We start from the raw sequence: 18,304 nt of genomic DNA, 5'->3' as shown, positions 1-18,304 counted from the left end.
CACATAGTAATGCTTCTCTTCTGACTGTGCGGTGTTAGCAAACATTTTTATAGTCACAAAGCAAACCCTTAAATATTACCCTATAATATGGGATACAGATATTATAAGTAAGATTAATACATGCAGCATTCTAGAAGCATTTCATAAAGTCTAAACACATTCTTACAACTCCAATATCTATTTTAACAACACTAGCACACCAGTGAGCCAAACTGGTTTGCAGCTATGCGTTTGTCAGAGTTCAGTGGGGCCCAGTGGCATTGGCATGATCTAGCACTTGGTCTGCCAACAGGTCACATACCTCTAGACTTAGCAAGCAATGCTGCTACATAGATTATCTGGTAAAAGGCACAATAGATACTGCAGCAGTTTATGATCAGTATTAAGAGAAGACTATCCTCCTTACCACATGCCATAAGGAGTCTTCCCAATCTATAATGTAACATGTTACTATTTTATTATATAGACACTGAATACTTTTGAAGTGCAGTAGTTAATTGTATGACAGCCTAATGAAAGTGGTCTTACAGCTAACTGATATCAAAGGATGTTTGATTTAAAAAAAACCCTGAAATGTGCATTATCTGCACAGAGCTATAGATGTCTGACCGACCTAAATGCTTTTCATATTATTACAAGCTCTAGAAATTGTCTTCTGGCATCAAGATGTTAACACATAGACAAAAATTCCTGATTCAGACAAACTTCCTATTTTCAAATAAAGTTCTAGATCTAAAACATACAGAATTTGGTTATAATATTTATGAAGAAGGCAGGTGGGGAGGAGGGGAATACTCTCCATTGTTTTAAGGACCATTTAATTTTTTTTATTTATGCAGCACCCAAGGCCTTGTAATAGAATGAGACATGACCCTGTTACCGTAAAGATTGCAGGGCGCTTTTGTAGAATCACCTTAAGTACTAAAACTCTACATTGTAATTACTGAAGAATCATGCTGGTAGGTAGGTCCAATATATAAAGTGTGTGGGAGTCTTTCTGTGGGCTAGAAGGAATTGGGAGCTATGATATAGAAGGTCCTGGAGGGAAACTATAGTAAAAGCCAACTTGGACTGAGGATGGGGGTGTGTGTGTTGGGAAGTGGGATGGTTGTCTTTAAATTACTATAAGATTAAATCACAGGAGGGGTGAGGGGGGGCTGAATTTCAGATACAAACTCAAGTTTTTGTCACCTGATGAGAGTGCAGTAAAGATTCACTCACTTAAAATGCTTTATGGACAAGATGCTAATGTACCCAAAGAATTTTCTCCTGTAAGATTCTTGTGGACTTTTTTTGAGAAGCTCTAACATCTCCATTGTCTGTAGCAGACTTTTGAAATTCTGCAAGGATACAGTTCTGGGCTAGACATGTCTGTCTTTGTCTTATGGAATTCTGTTCAGATTTGGCTGAGTTATAAACTGTTGAAAATTGCTGCTTACTCTTCTGTTGCTTAGCAGGATTTGGAAGCATGCCAAACCAACTGTGCATGAACATTCTAAAGAGCCAGACTTTTACACTGCTGCCAAAAGTAGCACTGGCAGACATTGCTACTGAATGTGTCTGCTACTGCTCTTAAGGTAGCTGTACTGGTGGGAAAGTGGGGAAGAGGGTCTTCCTCAACACCACTATGTCCTGGATCAGTAAGTACATGGTCCCATTCTGCTTCCCTTCTGGGATAACAGCTTTCTGCTGCTGCTACCTCATGTAGTTAGTTATGTGCTGTAGGACAGAATGTCCAGAGTTCCAACTACTCTGATAGGGGGGCTGTTTTTACCCTTTGTTTTCGTTTCCCAAAAAAACCTGGGAAATCACATACTAAAAATGTACATTAAAGGACCATGGTTTGAGTTGCAAAATTACTTACTTGAAAGTTAGGAAATGTCAGATTAATGATTGTCCTTGCAATCTTAATTTTGCTCTCTTGTGCATGTGCTTTATGGTACAGTCTTTAACTTGATGATCACATACTATTTTTTCCATAGGACCCCTGCCTCATTCCGTGCATGGGATAAATGCACAAGGGAGCTGAATTAAGGTTCCATGAGGAAACTTACATTTAGGAATTTGCTAACTCATCCACAGCAGTGGTAGAGACTCTCCTGGCTGGATACTCACCAGCTGGTTGTGTTTAGGGCCCAGCAAGATGGGCCATGTGCTTTAAGCCAGCTGAGTCTGAACGAAGTCCAGGCACTGCTTCTGGATGAGGTCTGGAGGCACACTCTTGATCTGGACATGTGAAAGTGAAAGCCAACAGACACCCAGACATCTTTTGCATAGAATTCTAAACACAATCTCTCTACTCAGGTATCACAGGAAATACAGATCTAGACAATAATAAACACACCTATACACATTTCTGTGCTTCAGTGTTGTCATTGTTCTGGAGTGTCCTTTGAAATTAGGGCAGAGACCTCTGAGAGAGAGGGTCCACAATCCTTCTCTTCAGCATCATGGAGTCCTCTCAAGGTCAGTTAGCACTCTTCTTTCCAGAGGGTCCTGCAGTTAAGCAGGACCCTCTGCTATGAAAGCATGCCCCTGTCTCCTGCCCAAACTTCCTATGCATCTGACTTAGAGTTTATATATCCCAGCAACAACACCTGCTTTCTTTATTCTGCTGGTGAGGATTTTTCACTCTCCACATCTCCAACCACATGTAGAGAAACTTGGTTGAACTGGTTTCCCTCGGCTTCAATCAATCTATTGTCCCAGGGCCCAAAAATTATAGGTCCCACCATTGCACCTGGTCTGGGAAGGACATGCTACAGCCCTGACAGTAGATGGCAGTCTCCACATCTATATTTATGCATTTCATGGTACAACAGTTTCAAAATAACTTTATAACATCAACCAGAACTCATAAGTTGTACATGGTGCTTGACTTTTTCCAATTTAATGTTATATGACTGAATCAGTTAAAACAAACTGGGGAACGAGAATAAGATCTAAGCAACAGTCTTTCATGGTGATTGAGGTTTATGCGCACCACTTGGTGGTTCTGTTGTGTACATGTACACCATACAGTCATTTCCTCTTTAACATTACAATGAAGAATATGTATATTTCATTCCCTCTGGCCCATTACATTCTCACCCAGCATTCAAGCTTCACATGATACTCTGTTGCAATATTTGACTGACTTTTAATAACCGAATTGTCATCCCCCACCATTGACCATTACACTGAAACTGTTTGTTTATCCACAAAACACACATAGTACATGCAATAGCAATCAGTTACCTCCCTCTGCTTTTCCTAATGTGCGGCAGTAGACTTGAAGGATACTCCTTTAGGGGTTTGAGGGTGGCTTTGTTTTTCCATGCTCATTCAATACTTGATCTTCATTTTGCAGGGAGTCCTTACAAGACATCAGTGATATCTATACAGAATGAAAGTTATTAATATATGGGTGGAAATTGAACCAGTAACCTAGCAATAAATGGAGCTGTATCCTATTATGAGTCACTTGAGACACTTATTTTACCCCAAATATATTGCTTTGCAAAACTGTTCTAAATATTTAGTGTATATTCAGGAAGAGGAGGTAAATAAAGAGTGGACAGAACATATCTCTGTCTGCCACCAAGTCACTTAAATGTTCTTGCAAATTGCACAATCATCTGATTACCAAAGACTTACAAGAAGGAATGTGAACAGGCACAGAACAGCTTGCCAGAGGACAGGACATAGTCTTATGAACATGTGGTATTAGTTTATATGAAATAACTTACAGCATAGATCTGTTTCTGTGAGGATAGCAGGATTAGCTAGTTTCCCTTGTTTGGTTTGATTTGAATTTGAGATATTACAGCTGTTTTGCTGCTTATTTACAAAGCAATTTTTAAAAAAGCAACAAAATACTGAGCAGAGTAACTTTAATTTTAAAAATTGTAATGAGACTTCTTGTTGCATTTTGTGTCATGCTTTTGTGCATCTGTTCAAATTGATGTGCTAGAAATGACATTGAATCCTTTCCTTCATCAGAGACTCATATGGAGTTGTGAAAAGGATACTATCAATGAACATTCCAACCTCCAAAACTGCAAGATTAATTAGTCATTAAGTAGGCTTTTCATTGGTTGTACTGGTTGATTCAGCACAACAGACTTTTCTTAAAAAGCTCATCATAATACCCTACTGACTATAAAAAATGTAATCTACATCTTGGATAGTAATGGGTCTGAGTGGCAAAGTTCATATTAAAAACTTGTCCAAATTCAAGAGTGTTCAGATCTAGGGATTTGGTTTGGGCCTATCTCTAATTTAAAGGGAAAATAAAGAATTGCCTTGTATTTCCTGTACTCTTATCTTACTGTAAAGAACTCTCCTGTCTATAGAAAAATTTCCCTGTTCCTGGGATCCAGTCTAGAAAACTGTATTGGGTGTGCCTCAGGTTTAATTGATGTTTCTTTTTTTTTTACTATTTTAACTGTTTTTTGAGTACATTGTAATTAAGCCCCTCCTTTTTTAATAACTGCTAACCAACGTTACCCTTCTGTGGTGCATATGTACACCTTGAAAAATAGACTGCCTTTTTATGAAGAGCATATTCAACAGTAATAACAATATTGTATAATTTGGTATTTCTGTTCTTCTGGACAATGTATTTGCATGGACCTAATGCATATAAAGCAGTCCATTTGGTTACTTATTTGTCTTTATGGTTTTTTTTTTTTTTAATTTCTTAACATTTCGAGGTAATTAAACTTTTTTTCCCTCCTTTCTTAACAGAGGAAGAGCTCAGGAAGCTCAGAGAAGAAACAAATGCTGAAACCTTAAAGCAAGAACTAGAAAAAGAACGGCAGAGACGATTGGAACTAGAACAAAAGGTTAATGAAGTTCTTAAAACAAGGTAAGAGAAATCACAGTATAAAATATAGCTCTTAAGTGTGGCACTGAGTGAAGAGTGACAGAGAAACATTTAAAAACTCATGCTTGTTTATTCATCCAGGATTTCACTAGAGAGAGTAGGGAAAGTCAGAAGATGGAAATTCATGGATAAAAAGTGCAAAAGGGACCATTGTGATTATCTAAGCTGATCTCATGCATAACACATGCCATAGGGCTTTCCTGAATTAATTCCTGTTTGAATTAGAACATTTTTTAGAAAAAACATCCCATCTTGATTTCAAAATTTCAGAATCCCCCACAACCATTGAAATAACTTGGGAAGTTGGTAAGCTTTCTCACTGGTTTCTCACCCTTTCTCCTACCCGTTTTTTTAAGTTCCATTTTTTCAGTCTGAATTTGTCCAGCTTCAGCTTCCAGCCACTGTCTCTTGTTACGCCCTTGTTAGATTGAAGAGCTCTCTGTCAAATTTCTGTTCCCCATGTAGGTACTTACATTTAAGGGGTGACTTAAGTCTATCTTGGCTCGTCTCTGAACCTTCTCCAAATTATCAATATTCTTCTTGAATTGTGGATGCTGGAACTGGACACAGTTCAGGTAGCAGTCTCACTAGTGCCAAATACAGAAGTAATGGGAGCACCCCTACTTCTACTCAGAATTCCCCTATTTATGCATGCAAGGATTGCATTAGTCCTTTTGGCCAGAGCATTGCACTGGGAGCTCATGTTCAGATGATGATCTACCATGATTCCTGTCACAGCCCTGGTTGAGCTCCCCCTACTAGGCACTCACCAGGTTGCTGTAGTTGGATTGACATGCTAGGCCTAGGTAATTTTTAAGCTTCACTTGGTCTGGGTAGGCTCCAGCACAGTTTGGTCCAGCCTTTGTGGTACACATCTTGTGTGCCAGACTCTGTCTGATATCCCTTTTGGCAGTGGGACTCCATGGCCCAGCTACCCCAAGTCCCCAACTACCAGTGCTGACCCACCAAGAAACCCCCATAGTTTAAGTACAGTTCTTCCCAGAGCTTCGTCCTGTCAACACTGATATCTTCTTCCGGGATACGTGATAGTTAAAGCTTAGACACAGACTTTGCAAAAGGATTTTTACAATCAACCAGTCTTCATGTTAGACACCACAAGACGTGTGTGTATATAGATCAAGATAAAACAAATACCTGAACACTGTTCCCTGCCTCAGTTTCCTTGCCATCTTGAGTGTTCTTTGGGAGCAGGGTTAGTGTCCTTTCAGGGTTCCAGGTCCTGCTTATGGCTTCTCCTTTGGAATGTGGTTTTCAGCTCTCACTCTTGTAGGTTTCCTTCTCATTCAGAATACAGAATAATTATATCCTGTTACTCTAAACTTTGGAACCCACAAGATCCTATAATGGCTTGGGTATGCCAGTGGACCAAACCCAAGCCTTAATTCTATAAGTGGGTGATAGAAAGTGCTCTGCCATAGGAGATTTACAAGGGTTCACCAGAGGTTTCCATTTAAATCATTGGAGAACTCCCTAGACCTGCCTGCCTTGATTTACCCTTGGTATGTCATGGGTACAGCTCTGTGATTAAAGGATTGACACTCAAACAGTAATTTCTTCAAAAAGAAAATGTCTCTTTATTCAGTGCTAATTCTAATGCAATTGGATTCTTAAATTGAAAATCAACACAATGTAACAAATGAAATAAGCTCGAGACAAAACAGAACACCATAGACTATGTAACCTTAGATGAAGCAAAATCAAATAAAACATAAACCATAACAGTGTAATGCAATACTCATAACATAATGTAGCATTTCTTAGCACGTATTATAACAATGTTATGAATACTTAGTGCTGCATAGTATAGCAGACATGTAATATTGCAACATATAACACAGAGAGAAAAACCCTTCATGCATATCTCAGGAGTAGAACTTCAAAGATACAAACACCCCGGGAATGGAAGTTGTACATAACACTGAAATGTTTGTAACTCTGAGCAAAACATCATGGTACAGTACCCTGCAGTCAGTGTCTTCCAGCTGAGGCTGGCAGAGATCTCGGCAAAGGTGGCACCTGGCAGCACCGCCTGGTTTGCAGGCAGTTCCCTGCCCTATTCCTGTTTCTTGCCTTTGGGCTGAATTGGGGAAAGGGCCTGACCCACACTCTTGGTACTACAAGCCCTAGCCCTCAGTCACCTCTTCCCAGGGCTCGCTGTGCTTTGTGCACTGCTTGCCATGCTCCAGAGGCAGCAAGTGGCAGGGAGCTGGTGCCAGACTTCTGCCAGCGTCCCTCCCTCCACTACTCCTTGCACTCCCAAAGGTGCTGGCAGGATCCAGGATTGCAGCCACGGGCAAAGCTTGGGCCGCATTGGTGCACAGGTTGTAGCCCTTTAAAACTTCTCTAGAGCACAGCACCTCCACTCCATCTCCAGACCAGATTTTGGCTGCAACAGCAGCAGCTCAGTAGATCCCTGTGGCAGCTTCTTTCCCAGGCGAAGTGTCTCCCTCCTAACGGGGCGGTGGTGAAAACAGCTTCCCCCTCCCAGTGGGGTGGGGTATAAGGCGGGGTGGAACAGCATCCTGAGCTTACAGGAAACAGCGCAGATCCCAGGCTGCTTCTGTTCTGCATGCCTAAAATGAAATACACACACAGTATAGTACAGGTATTTGCTTCTCTCCCCCCCCCTTCTTTCTCCGCTGCTGCCTGATTGCATGCTTCCAGTTTCACGTGGTGTTTGGTTGTAACTCTGGTCTTGGTATCTTTGAGGTTCTACTGTATGTATAAAGCCTTAATACAATGTTGTAATATAAAGCCAAACCTATTACAGTATAACACCCAGATTCCTTATACAAATGGATAAAGTAACATTACAATAATACACATTCAATAATGTTACCGCAAACTACTAGGAGTGTTGATCAGGCAATCATAGAATGGGTGGGATAAGAGGCCATTCAGATGCAAGCATCCAACTTTATTTACAATCATACCCATACATTCCTTATCCTTAAGAGTTGTGCTTACTTTCCTTCTTGATCAAATCCTTCTGACTTGCCTCAGAGTTCTTTCTGCTCTGTCAAGCTGATTGCAGCTGCTGCCTTCTTTTGTCTTCTACTTCTTTTCTTGCCATCAAACCACCCATACTCAAACCTTTCAGCTCTCTGCCTTATATATGATTTTCTGCCCTTTCCTGATTGGTTGCTTTCTTAATGTCAGTCAACAGGATCTTCTCCACCTGGGGTGATATCATTTTCAACCAATCAACTGTCCAATATGCTAATTAGCTTTACTTGTTTACTTCAAACTTGAACCTCCTTCCGATCCTCCTTCCTACCTACTGATCCCTCCCTGCAGGTATTAGGAGTGACCTTTATTTCACCCCAGTCTGCTTTTCTGCTATTGGTCAGTTTCTTAACACCCCCATTTTGTTTCTCTCTCTCTCTCAGCATGACATCATTGGCCACCATTTTAGATTTCTAGCTAAAACTTGCTCTAAACTATCATTATTTATTACTTATCAAAAGGCTTAAGCTTAAGCTTAAACTTAAAACTAACTATATTTCTATATTTCTATTTGTGCCTAATTATTATGACACTGTTACCATCTTTGTTATTTAAATTAGAACAGATAAAATCCATGATGGTTTTTCTCCCCTTCTCTGCCAGCTTTTCAGCTGTGTGGCTAAATGCTGTCTCTGGTGCTGATCTCCTTGCATGGACTAGAGCAGTGTTTCTCAACCTTTTTAAAATTTTCAGAAGTTAGGGGGTACTCTGCAGCAGTTTTTCTTGTCTTTGTCTTGCTGGCTGGCTGGCTGTCTCCAAACTTCTCTCTTTCTCAGAGGCAGACTCCTAAACTGTTGCTGGCAGCTGGCCTTTTATGTTACATTGTAGCTCTCTTTATATACCTTGCTATTCTTAGAAGCCATTATCTCATTCACATCTGCTCAGTCGTAGCCATTACCTCAGAATTCTGGTGGACAGCTCTGACCTTTAAAACAAGTTTTAACCTGTATGGGTGGATTCTGACCAGGCAGCTGCTCAGCTAACTGACCTCTATCACCCCTTACTGTTCATGCTCAGTAGCCACCAATCTTGCACGTGCTCACTGGTGTCATTTACCTTAGAGCTGGGATTCTACCAGTCCACACACGCAAACTTGGCTCTTTCTCAGGGCACCTTTTTCGAAATCTTGAGGTTTTCACTGAGCATGCTCAGGGTCCGCAGCGTCCATCACAGGGTGGAGTGATTTTTGCTTATTCAGAATTGAGATCAGAAATATGAAGTAGAGACTGGAGAATTTCTCTAGTAATAGGAGAGCTAGATAATACAGGAGCAGAAGTTATAGGTAAGAAATAAAACTAAATTAATAAATTTTCAGAAGGGGGTTTGAAGGAGAGTTAAAAAGCTTGATGCAGAAAGTGGAATGTCATTTCATGTATAGAAGCAACATGAAAAAGGCCCAGGAGGAATAGAATACACGTCACTTTCTTTTATTTTTTTAATTTGTAGATTTAGCAGTCGGCATTTCAAAAACCAAGTTATCCCTAAATATTAAATCTGTAAAAGTGCTGTGGGAATCATTCAGCATAGGGGAAGTTTGTAAGAGTATGTCTGTACTGATGGCGGCAAAGTTGCTGCCATTAGGTCGATCTTTCTGGATCGATTGAGCGGTCAGTGTAGACCCGCTCAATCGATCAGGAAGCCGATATAGTAAAACCACCTCCTCAAGTGGTGTAGCGCTACGTCAACGGGAACACAGTTCCCATCAGTGCAGTGCAGTAAAGATGCTGCGCAGAAGGGAAGCACAGCAGTCGACGGGAGTTATGCAAGCAACTCTGCGTCGCTTGCGTAACTCCCGTTGACTGCTGCCGAATCGCCAGGTAAATGTAGACCGGGCCTAAAATCTAACTGAGAAAATGAGTAAGAACTGAGAGCTAAATTACCTGCCCCTACTTCAGTTGTCCTCTATGGTCTGTTCCACATTAGGAAGGTTGTTTCTGAATAGTGTTGTGTTGCCAAGTTCTTTGCTTTTCATATTTACAGAGAAATTACTTTCATGTCTCTCCTTTTCCAGTGGTCAGGTAGGTAGTGACATAACTTGGCTGTCTGAAGATCAGTTATTTGGCAAGACCTAGAAACTTTCAAATCCGTGGTATTGGATCTATTCATGCTCAGTCCTTATAAATCAACTATGCTATTTAATTAGGTTGTGCATAACAAAGGCTTGTGAAGCATTGTATCACATTCCTTTTTATTGTTGTCACTTATTTCACTAAGGCGTTGAATTCAGATTACGTTTTGGTCATTTTTGGCAGAGATAACTACCTGGCTTTCCTCATGCTTACTCTCCACAATGGCTTGCCCCTGTTAGATCTGGTATTCCTCCCCTGGCTGTAGTGGGATTTAATCCAGGTTGGTGGATGTTATGACTTGGATAGGTTTAGCTTGTGGTTCACTACTGCAGGATGGAAGGGAACCTTCTCCCAATGCAACAATCCCTTAACTTTTGAGCGATTGCTAGGAAGTATAGCTGACTAGCAGGCCAGCTGGTGCATCATGTCCTTGAGGGGCCATGTTCTACCAGTTACAAGATCCTGCCACCTTCCTAGTGCTGCATATGCTGCATCCTACATCACTCGGCAGCTAGGGGTATACACTGCTCCTGTGCAGATGAGCAGCATTGCATCAGCCTAGTTGCTCTTCTGCACCTCACAGCCTATCCTGTTGAATTCTGCCTCGTATGCAGGATGCCTATAATGGAAGGAGGTACCTCTGCTCATCTTCAGTTTGCTGACCTAGGCGGGATTTAGCTCTTACTATTTATGGGGAAAAAATACACTTGAGAGCACCTACATCATAAATCTTTGAGAATGCCAAACTGCAACTACATGACTTGCCATACTTTTGCTTCAAGCAGTAAGTTTGGCAGTCATGTCAATGAAGCTCTTATTAGAGCCTATCCTTCAATGACAGAGTAATTTCTCCAGTGGAGCAGTTCAGTTACACGGAGTCAGAGCCATGCTGTATAGATTGGAAGATGTATGAAGGTCACGGTTTTAACTGAGAGCATCCTAGCAGCAGCTGGCTACGGATCAAAATAGAGTTGCAGAAAGCTGTGTATCGGAACAGAAGTGTGTGTACATCTAAATACATTGTGATAACACTTGCATCTAAATGTACCAAAATTAAACTGGCAGGATATTGGACTTGAACCAATTGTGTTTATTGTAGGCCTTTCAGGCACCTATCACCTCAGCTGTCCTGATTTGTTCAATATACAGAAATGTTGGGCTTTTGTATAACCTGTATTTTCCCACTATTGAAAAAACAGTAAACTTAGCAAGCTTTAAAGGTAATTTCATTATAAGTTGGTATCTGTGCACTCTGTGCTGTTCTATAGGAATTTAAACAATATCATGTTTAAAGAAACTCTTTGTCTTATTTTTAATTTAGTGAAGAAGAGTACCAAATGGCTCTAGTAATAATGCTGGCATAATGAAAACTTACAGAGTATTGTTCTAGAACTGTGATTCTCAACCTCTTCTGCCCTAACCTCCCCCACTCAGGGCTTGTCTACACTAGAAAGTGTTGTCAGCGCAAGTTACAACGATGATCAAAAAGCGCCATAATTACAACGCTTGCGCCTGTCCCCACAGCACTCATTGTGTCGCTGAAGCATGTCCACATTTGGTGCTCTAGCATTGGCAGTGAGAGCAGTACACTGTGGGCAGCTATCCCACTGTGCAAGTCGCCACCTTATGCCGCTAAGAGTTGTGGGGAGGTGGAGAGGATCACAGTGCATCATGGGTGCAGGCTCAACGTCCCATGATGCAGTGATTTCTGTCCTGTCATTCCATTGGTTTCTAACTCTGTTTTGCGGCATTTTTCAATGGCCCCAGTTTCCTCTGAGTCCACCGTCTCTATCTGAAAGGATGAATTTTGCACTGCCCTCCACTGTTGTCAGTGTTCTGAACATATCATGACTGCTCATGCTGTATATCATGAGCTCCCAACCAGAGCAGGAATCCGAGGTGCCTGACCTGCTGTGTGCCATGAAAACAAACAACGTCAGATTACTGTTTGCATTCATGGAGCATTTGTACATGGTGCACCGCCAGTCCAGCTTGCACTGTGTATCAATGTGAGTTGCAGCCACTGTGTGCAAGAGACAAATAAGGATTGCTTATTCTTCACAGAGGATGTATTTATTAAATAACAATTATTCACCACACACACACACACACACACACACACACACACACACACACACAAAGCTTGGTGGGAGGGGAGAAAGCAGTGAGGGGCAGTGTGCGCTATGACAGCTGGGTGTAAGTCTAGCTATTGTTTTGGAAGCTGTCTCAAAGGGTGGAGTGAACAGGGTACTGAGATGGGCCCGGGAGTTTTGTAGGAATGCGTGGATGGAGTTTGGGGAGGGCATGGAAAGCAGTTCTGTATTGGCTTCAAGGGGGCGAGCACATATGAATTCAGTCTGCAGCATTATTAGTGACTTTAACAGCTACTGTTTGCTCTTCAATGGCTTTTATCATGTGCTTGTGACCTGCTATCACTCGCTCCTGGTTTTCCCTCCACTCCTGCCTATCAATATTTTGATTTTCGGACAGAGTGCGTCTCCATGTCCTTTTCCTTTTCCCGCCTCACAGAAGTGGAGGAGTTCTTGAAACATCTCCTCTTTGCTTCTCCATGGTCATGCTCTTATCAGTCGCAGGTGCTCAGCAGGTGTGGAGGGATTTCTCCTCCCCACCTTCTATAGAGGCACAATAAACAATGAACAGAAGCATGATTGTGAGTGCAATAAGAGCATTGATTCATTACTGTAAAATACACATCTTTCTCACTGTCTCTTGGCAAGTGCACAGCTCAATGATCAGCCAGGGCTCAGTGAATTGTGCCTGGGGGGAGCGGACACTCGAGCTGGGGAAAAGGTTCTGGGTGATTGTTTGTGGTGTTGATGTGGGTAGATAGGGACAAAATTTCAAATTGTGCCACTATTTTCCACAGACAAGGACCATAGAAGCCGATATTTCACTCCTAAGTAAGCAGGAATGCTAGGGTGCATCTTCTTAATGTGAGCAGTTTCAAACCGGGTCCCTAGGCCGCTCACCTGTGTGCCACTTTGGTCCCTGCACAAGTGATTGCCCATTGGCACTGGGAAGAAACAAAGCAGTTCTGCCAAGGAATCTCTGGGAGAGGATTGGCGAGTACCTCGAGCAAAGTTTCCTAGAGATCTCTCTGGTGGATTTCTGTGAAATCTTGGTGTGCATAAACACACTTTTCCACCGTACTGCCTAGCTGCACAGGGGAATGGGAAGACCATGCAAACACTGTTATTGTAGATTTCTATCTCTTCAACCAGCTTTATAATACAACAAAGCAAAGGACAGCTTTACCTCATGTAATCGAGTAGTATCAACTCAAAAAAATCACTTACCCGAGTTCCCCTCTCCTGCCTCATGCACACCAGAGCTGGAGGGTTGGGACTGGCTTGAGCCCTTTGGGGTCAAGAGGAGGTCCTGACTCCCCATGTCAGCAAATGACCTAGTCCTCTGCTCCTCCATTTCATCCTCCAACTCGACCTCCTCATCCACGACTTCTTTATTGGGATTGAGTCTGGTGTCTGCTGACCCCGGGCCCATGGAGGTATCCATAGATCTCTTGTTGGTGGAGGTGGGGTCACCAACAAGAATGGTTTCCAGCTCCTTATAGAAGCGGTGTGTACACCACCACTGTTTTGGCACCAAAAGCTGACTTTGGTCATCAAAAGACTGTAGTGTAGACTGGGCCTCAGACAGCAATATGGGAAGGGATCATGGCCAGGAAATTCTGATGCATTTTGGGAACCCCAGTTCTGGGTTGTGCTTCACATATCTCTGTACTTATATATTGTGTCTTGGAATGAACTATAGAATGGCTGGCTGTAAACCTACTGGGAGGAGAAATTGAACACTCAGGAAAGAGGGTATGCTTTAGCCTTTCACTGTAAACATATGCTGTTTTCATGGATTCTAAAAATCTGTGAAAATAAATCTACAGTGAATATTTCACTTCTCCCATGGCCACCGGTTCTGCTTGCACTGCCATAGAAACAAACTTGAGTTCCTCCTTCTGCCTCCCTCCTACCATGCTCTTGTGCAGCCTCTGCCATGGAAACAGACAATGGCAGCACTTCTCCCATTTCCCAGCAGATGCAGTCCTACAGCATGAAAATACCTGTGTGGTTCATTCATGGGAAATAACAGGCATGAAATATTCTGATTTTACAGGAATTCATGTCTTCTTGTTTCTTTATATCCCTTATAGAACAGAAGAGCTGCCTACAACTCAGCAACCCGCAAAACCACCGACACAAGTCAATGGAACAGGTAGTTTTGACTAAGTCAGTACTAGTGACTTGATTTACTTTAACAGTTTTTCTTCACATGAGCTCTTCTCAAAACTGTTCAGAAAGATGGTACTGGAACAATTGTGTAAAAGCTGCTCGTTCTTTAATCAAACTTCTGGAGAGCTATATGTGAGAGATGATTTGGGATATACTTTTCTGTTCACCCAGCCCTGCTTTAATTTAACAAACTGAAATTTACAGGATGAAAAAAAAGAGTGCTCCCTATCTCTCTTGATTTCCTTTGAAGTTAAATCAGAATGCTGTTGTTAAAATGTTCTTTAGTATGTGGCATTACGTAGAATTTCTGTTCTCTTCTAAAAGTAAAGATGAATGAGAAACTCAGTAGGGGAATGGAATTACTGATTGACTAGATTTTTTCCCCTCTTTTAGGCTGTTATGTGATATGAATTGGATAAAATATGGATACCTAAAAGTATTGAGATGAGCAGACTCTTAAACAAAATCATCTGATACACCTAATCTATGTCTATCATCTCTAGGTTTCCTTCACATTCATTTTGACAGAGTGTACCAGTTTGGATTTTTAAAGAAAGGGTCCATGGATTGTGAGAAACATAGAAACAAAATATTAGCGCAACTGAGACTATTCCAATAGCTTTCTGTCGGTTTAAAACTACTACTTGCTGATGTAGTGAGTTTAAAAAAAAAAAAAAAAAAAAGGGGGTGGGATGGGGGGTCGGTGTCATTATCTCATTTAGTTGTACTATAAAGGGTTCTAGAATTCAGAAATAAGTTTTTTTTTTTTTAACTTTTATATCCCTTGGCTTCTAATAATGTCTAATAGTGTCTGCAGTGACTCAACTAGAGAATATCACTATATTTCTTATTTATTGTAGGTACTGCATAGACTTTTGTGTATGACTTTAATTCGTTTGGTTAAGGACTGACCATTTTTCTTAATGTCTAGTCTGCCTAAAAGCATCTCTCTGGCTCAGACTCTTTATCAAGCATTCTGCTACTCCTTTTTTTAATACATGTAATAATAGATTAGTAACACCTCAGATGTCCTAATTTATGGAATTCCGTTATTTGAATGTTAAATACAGGTTGGGTCCCAGAGTAGCTGTGATCTATCCCCTCCTCCTGTACCATGCTGTGTTAAGTTTTGTAGATGCTAATCTTCCCTATTCCTGCTTCCAAAATTCAGCCTTGAGAGTGTGTTTCTGTAAAGTAACTTTCCAAGCTACAGATATTGTTAAAGCCAAACATCATAACAAGCTTTCCTCCTGCACACCAAAAAATCAAGGGCCTAATCCTATTAGCTCTTTGCACCTGGAATGCCCATTGAAGTGAGTGGAAGGTCCTCCAACTTGGCGGATCATGCCCTACATAGTTTCTCAGAAACTATGCTGTATAATTGAGATGTGGAGGTATAGTGTATAAGCATGACTTCTGTTAGAATGGTTTAAAAAACCTCCTTATCCACACCAGAGCCTGAAACATGGCAGGCAGGCAGTCAGTCATGGTTCTGGCAGAATCATGCTGGTAAGTAGTTTTTTTTTTTTTTTCCATTTTAACATGATTGTTGGCTAGCTTTGTCCTTTTCTTAGTTTGGTTAGGAACTTGGATGTTTGCATTCTTTTTTTTTAAATGTTCTTCAATGGAATATTAGAAGTGGTGAGTCCTAGGTCAATCTTATATGTGTGCTAGATCCACTTAATCAGAGAATGCTTTATCATATTTCTAGAAACTTCATTTGCTAACGTGTGCATTTAAATAATCCACATTCAAAGGGTCTTGATGTACGTTTGTAATAAAAGGTACTATGTTAATTGAGATCTCGCTTATTTCTTTAACCTGCTATATTCACAGCAAATCTTCTGTTTTAAACCTCTCTTTATCCTAACCCCAGAAAAAGTTTGAGATGAGGTGAAGGTAACAAGCACATGTATGGTATGTGAATTAGAACATAAGAACAGCCATACTGGATCAGACCAATGGTCCATCTAGCCTAGTATCCTATTTTCTGACAGTGACCAATGTCAGGTGCTTGAGAGGGAATGAACAGAACAGGTAATCAGGTGATCCATCCCCCTTCATTACCTTGTGAGAAGGTTATAGTTTATATTAAAAACCACAATCCTGGATTAGGATTTTGAGTTAAGGCTACACTTATAAGTAACCCAAACACAGAACCTATAAGTATTCACTGTCAAGGCAGCCAGTCTGCCTAAACGGTGCTAGCATCCCATCTCCCCTCACTTTGTGCATTAGAAAATTTGAAAATCTAGGACACTGGTTTTAAAATAGGTAGCCTACATACATGTTTCTGATACTAAGTGTAATTATGCACACCTTGGCTCTTTTGATGTAACTGCCATAATTTCGTGCACAGGATTATTCATTTAGACATGCTATTTTTGTGTCCAATGATATGTAGATGATAGGAAGAGCAGAATCGTGTGTGATGAGCACTCTTTGATCGTAGACTTGGCCCTTAAGGAGAACATGTTACTGATTGCTTTAGTATATAATTTGTCTATCAATAACTCTTAAAAATCCCTTTTTTTTTTCCTCTGGGATGTGAATGATTAAATACATGGAACCCTTAACTTTGGTCACCAGCAAGCCAGGAATGTATGACTCAATAAGGGTATTGAATTTCTACATTGCCACCTTTTGTGATGCTTTCTACCTGCACACATTCTAGGACCCATTTTGTTTTCCTAAATGTGGCAATCTCAAAGCTTGCTTCAACTTCCTGCTGAAAACTGCCATGTCTACAAACTGCCTTGATAAACATTAAGAATAGTATATTCACATCTTTTTTTTTTTTTTTAAGGAAAAGACATCTATTTCCCAACCTAGGTCTGTGTACCATATGCAGCAATATCACATTTGAAATAAAAAAGATGTACAAATGTTGTACGTCTGTCAGAAATTTTGCCAGGTGGTTTGGCCTACCAGTGATGAAATGGGTAAAGCTTTGATTTATAGTTAAAGTAAAAATGATGTAAATAAGAGATCTATTTCCTCACAGCATAGCTTGGAATACTTGTGAATTTCACTTATAAAAGTTCTCGGTTGAAGAGGGATCTGTATCTGTTACAACCTTATTAGAATGTAATATCTTTATTTTAACTAGAATAGGCCATAAACTGGAATTTCTACTCTGCAGGAAGGTAAAAAAACAAAACAAAAAAAACCCAAAACAACCTGAAGCAGAACACGAACTGAAATTTGGAAATTTCAAAATATAAATGAAATATCGTTTTGACCTTTTTTGAAATTTTTTCCAAGGCTCCCTGTGGTTTTTTGGGATGTTGAGGAGCTGGTAGCCCCAAATCCAAGACTGCCTGTCTGGTGGGCTCCCTGGAACCTATGGGAGCTTGGGCTGCTGAAGGTCTGGGAATTTGGAGCCAGGGCTTTCTGGACCCCCATCATCTGTTCAGGCAGAGTGCCACAGAGCTGGATAGATGAGCTGTCAGGAAAGCAGGCAGATTTTGAGCCTGCCTGACAAGCAGGCTTCTGTCAGAGACCTGCCTGGTTTCTGTCAGAATTTTGTTGAAATCAGGACATTCCTGCAGAATGTTTCAACTTCAGTGAATCAATATTTTCCATCAGAAAAATGTTGTGTTGGACATCTTTCAACCAGTTCTTATTATAAATCTCTCTATAAAGGCAAAATATAAACTGTTGAATAGAATCTGTATTACTCAGTAATTTAACACACATCTTTCCTGTAGATGTCTGGTAATGGACTTAGTGTGTGGACTTAGTGAGTCTCCATATGTTGCAACAACAGAAAGCAAATTACCAGAGAATGTGGCTTTTGTGTCTTAAATCCTGTCTTAACTAAAATTACATCTGTGGGACCTAGCTACAACACAGTTCCAATTTACATGTAGATTGGACCGTAACATGTCCAAGGCACAACTAGGGAAAAGAGAAAGGTCCAGCCTATACTACAGTTGTAACTATATTATGGGGGGAGAGAAAATAGTTTGTAAGTTGGTTGATTGTTGAGTAGATGGGATCTTAGAGCATAACCTGCCAGTATTAAGGCTGTGTGTTTGTTACAGTGTGACTAATTTAACACAAAAAGACTCTTA

At 40.8% G+C, this 18,304-nt stretch overlaps 1 protein-coding gene across 2 annotated transcripts in view; it reads left to right on the top strand.

The window, feature by feature from the left end:
* GRAMD4 (GRAM domain containing 4) overlaps positions 1 to 18,304 on the top strand; it is a 147,626-nt gene that overhangs the window by 85,760 nt on the left and 43,562 nt on the right. For both annotated transcript variants that reach the window (XM_067564398.1, XM_067564397.1), the window contains 2 exons: positions 4,729 to 4,849; positions 14,150 to 14,211. In XM_067564398.1, coding sequence (XP_067420499.1) covers positions 4,729 to 4,849; positions 14,150 to 14,211 — 183 coding nt within the window. The remainder of the gene's footprint in view (positions 1 to 4,728; positions 4,850 to 14,149; positions 14,212 to 18,304) is intronic.

Source organism: Emydura macquarii, unplaced genomic scaffold (assembly GCF_026122565.2).
Source record: "Emydura macquarii macquarii isolate MOO-44397 ecotype Brisbane River unplaced genomic scaffold, CSIRO-AGI_Emac_v2 contig_2636, whole genome shotgun sequence".
Taxonomy (NCBI): Eukaryota; Metazoa; Chordata; order Testudines; family Chelidae; genus Emydura; species Emydura macquarii.
This window is presented reverse-complemented; position numbering and strand designations above follow the sequence as displayed.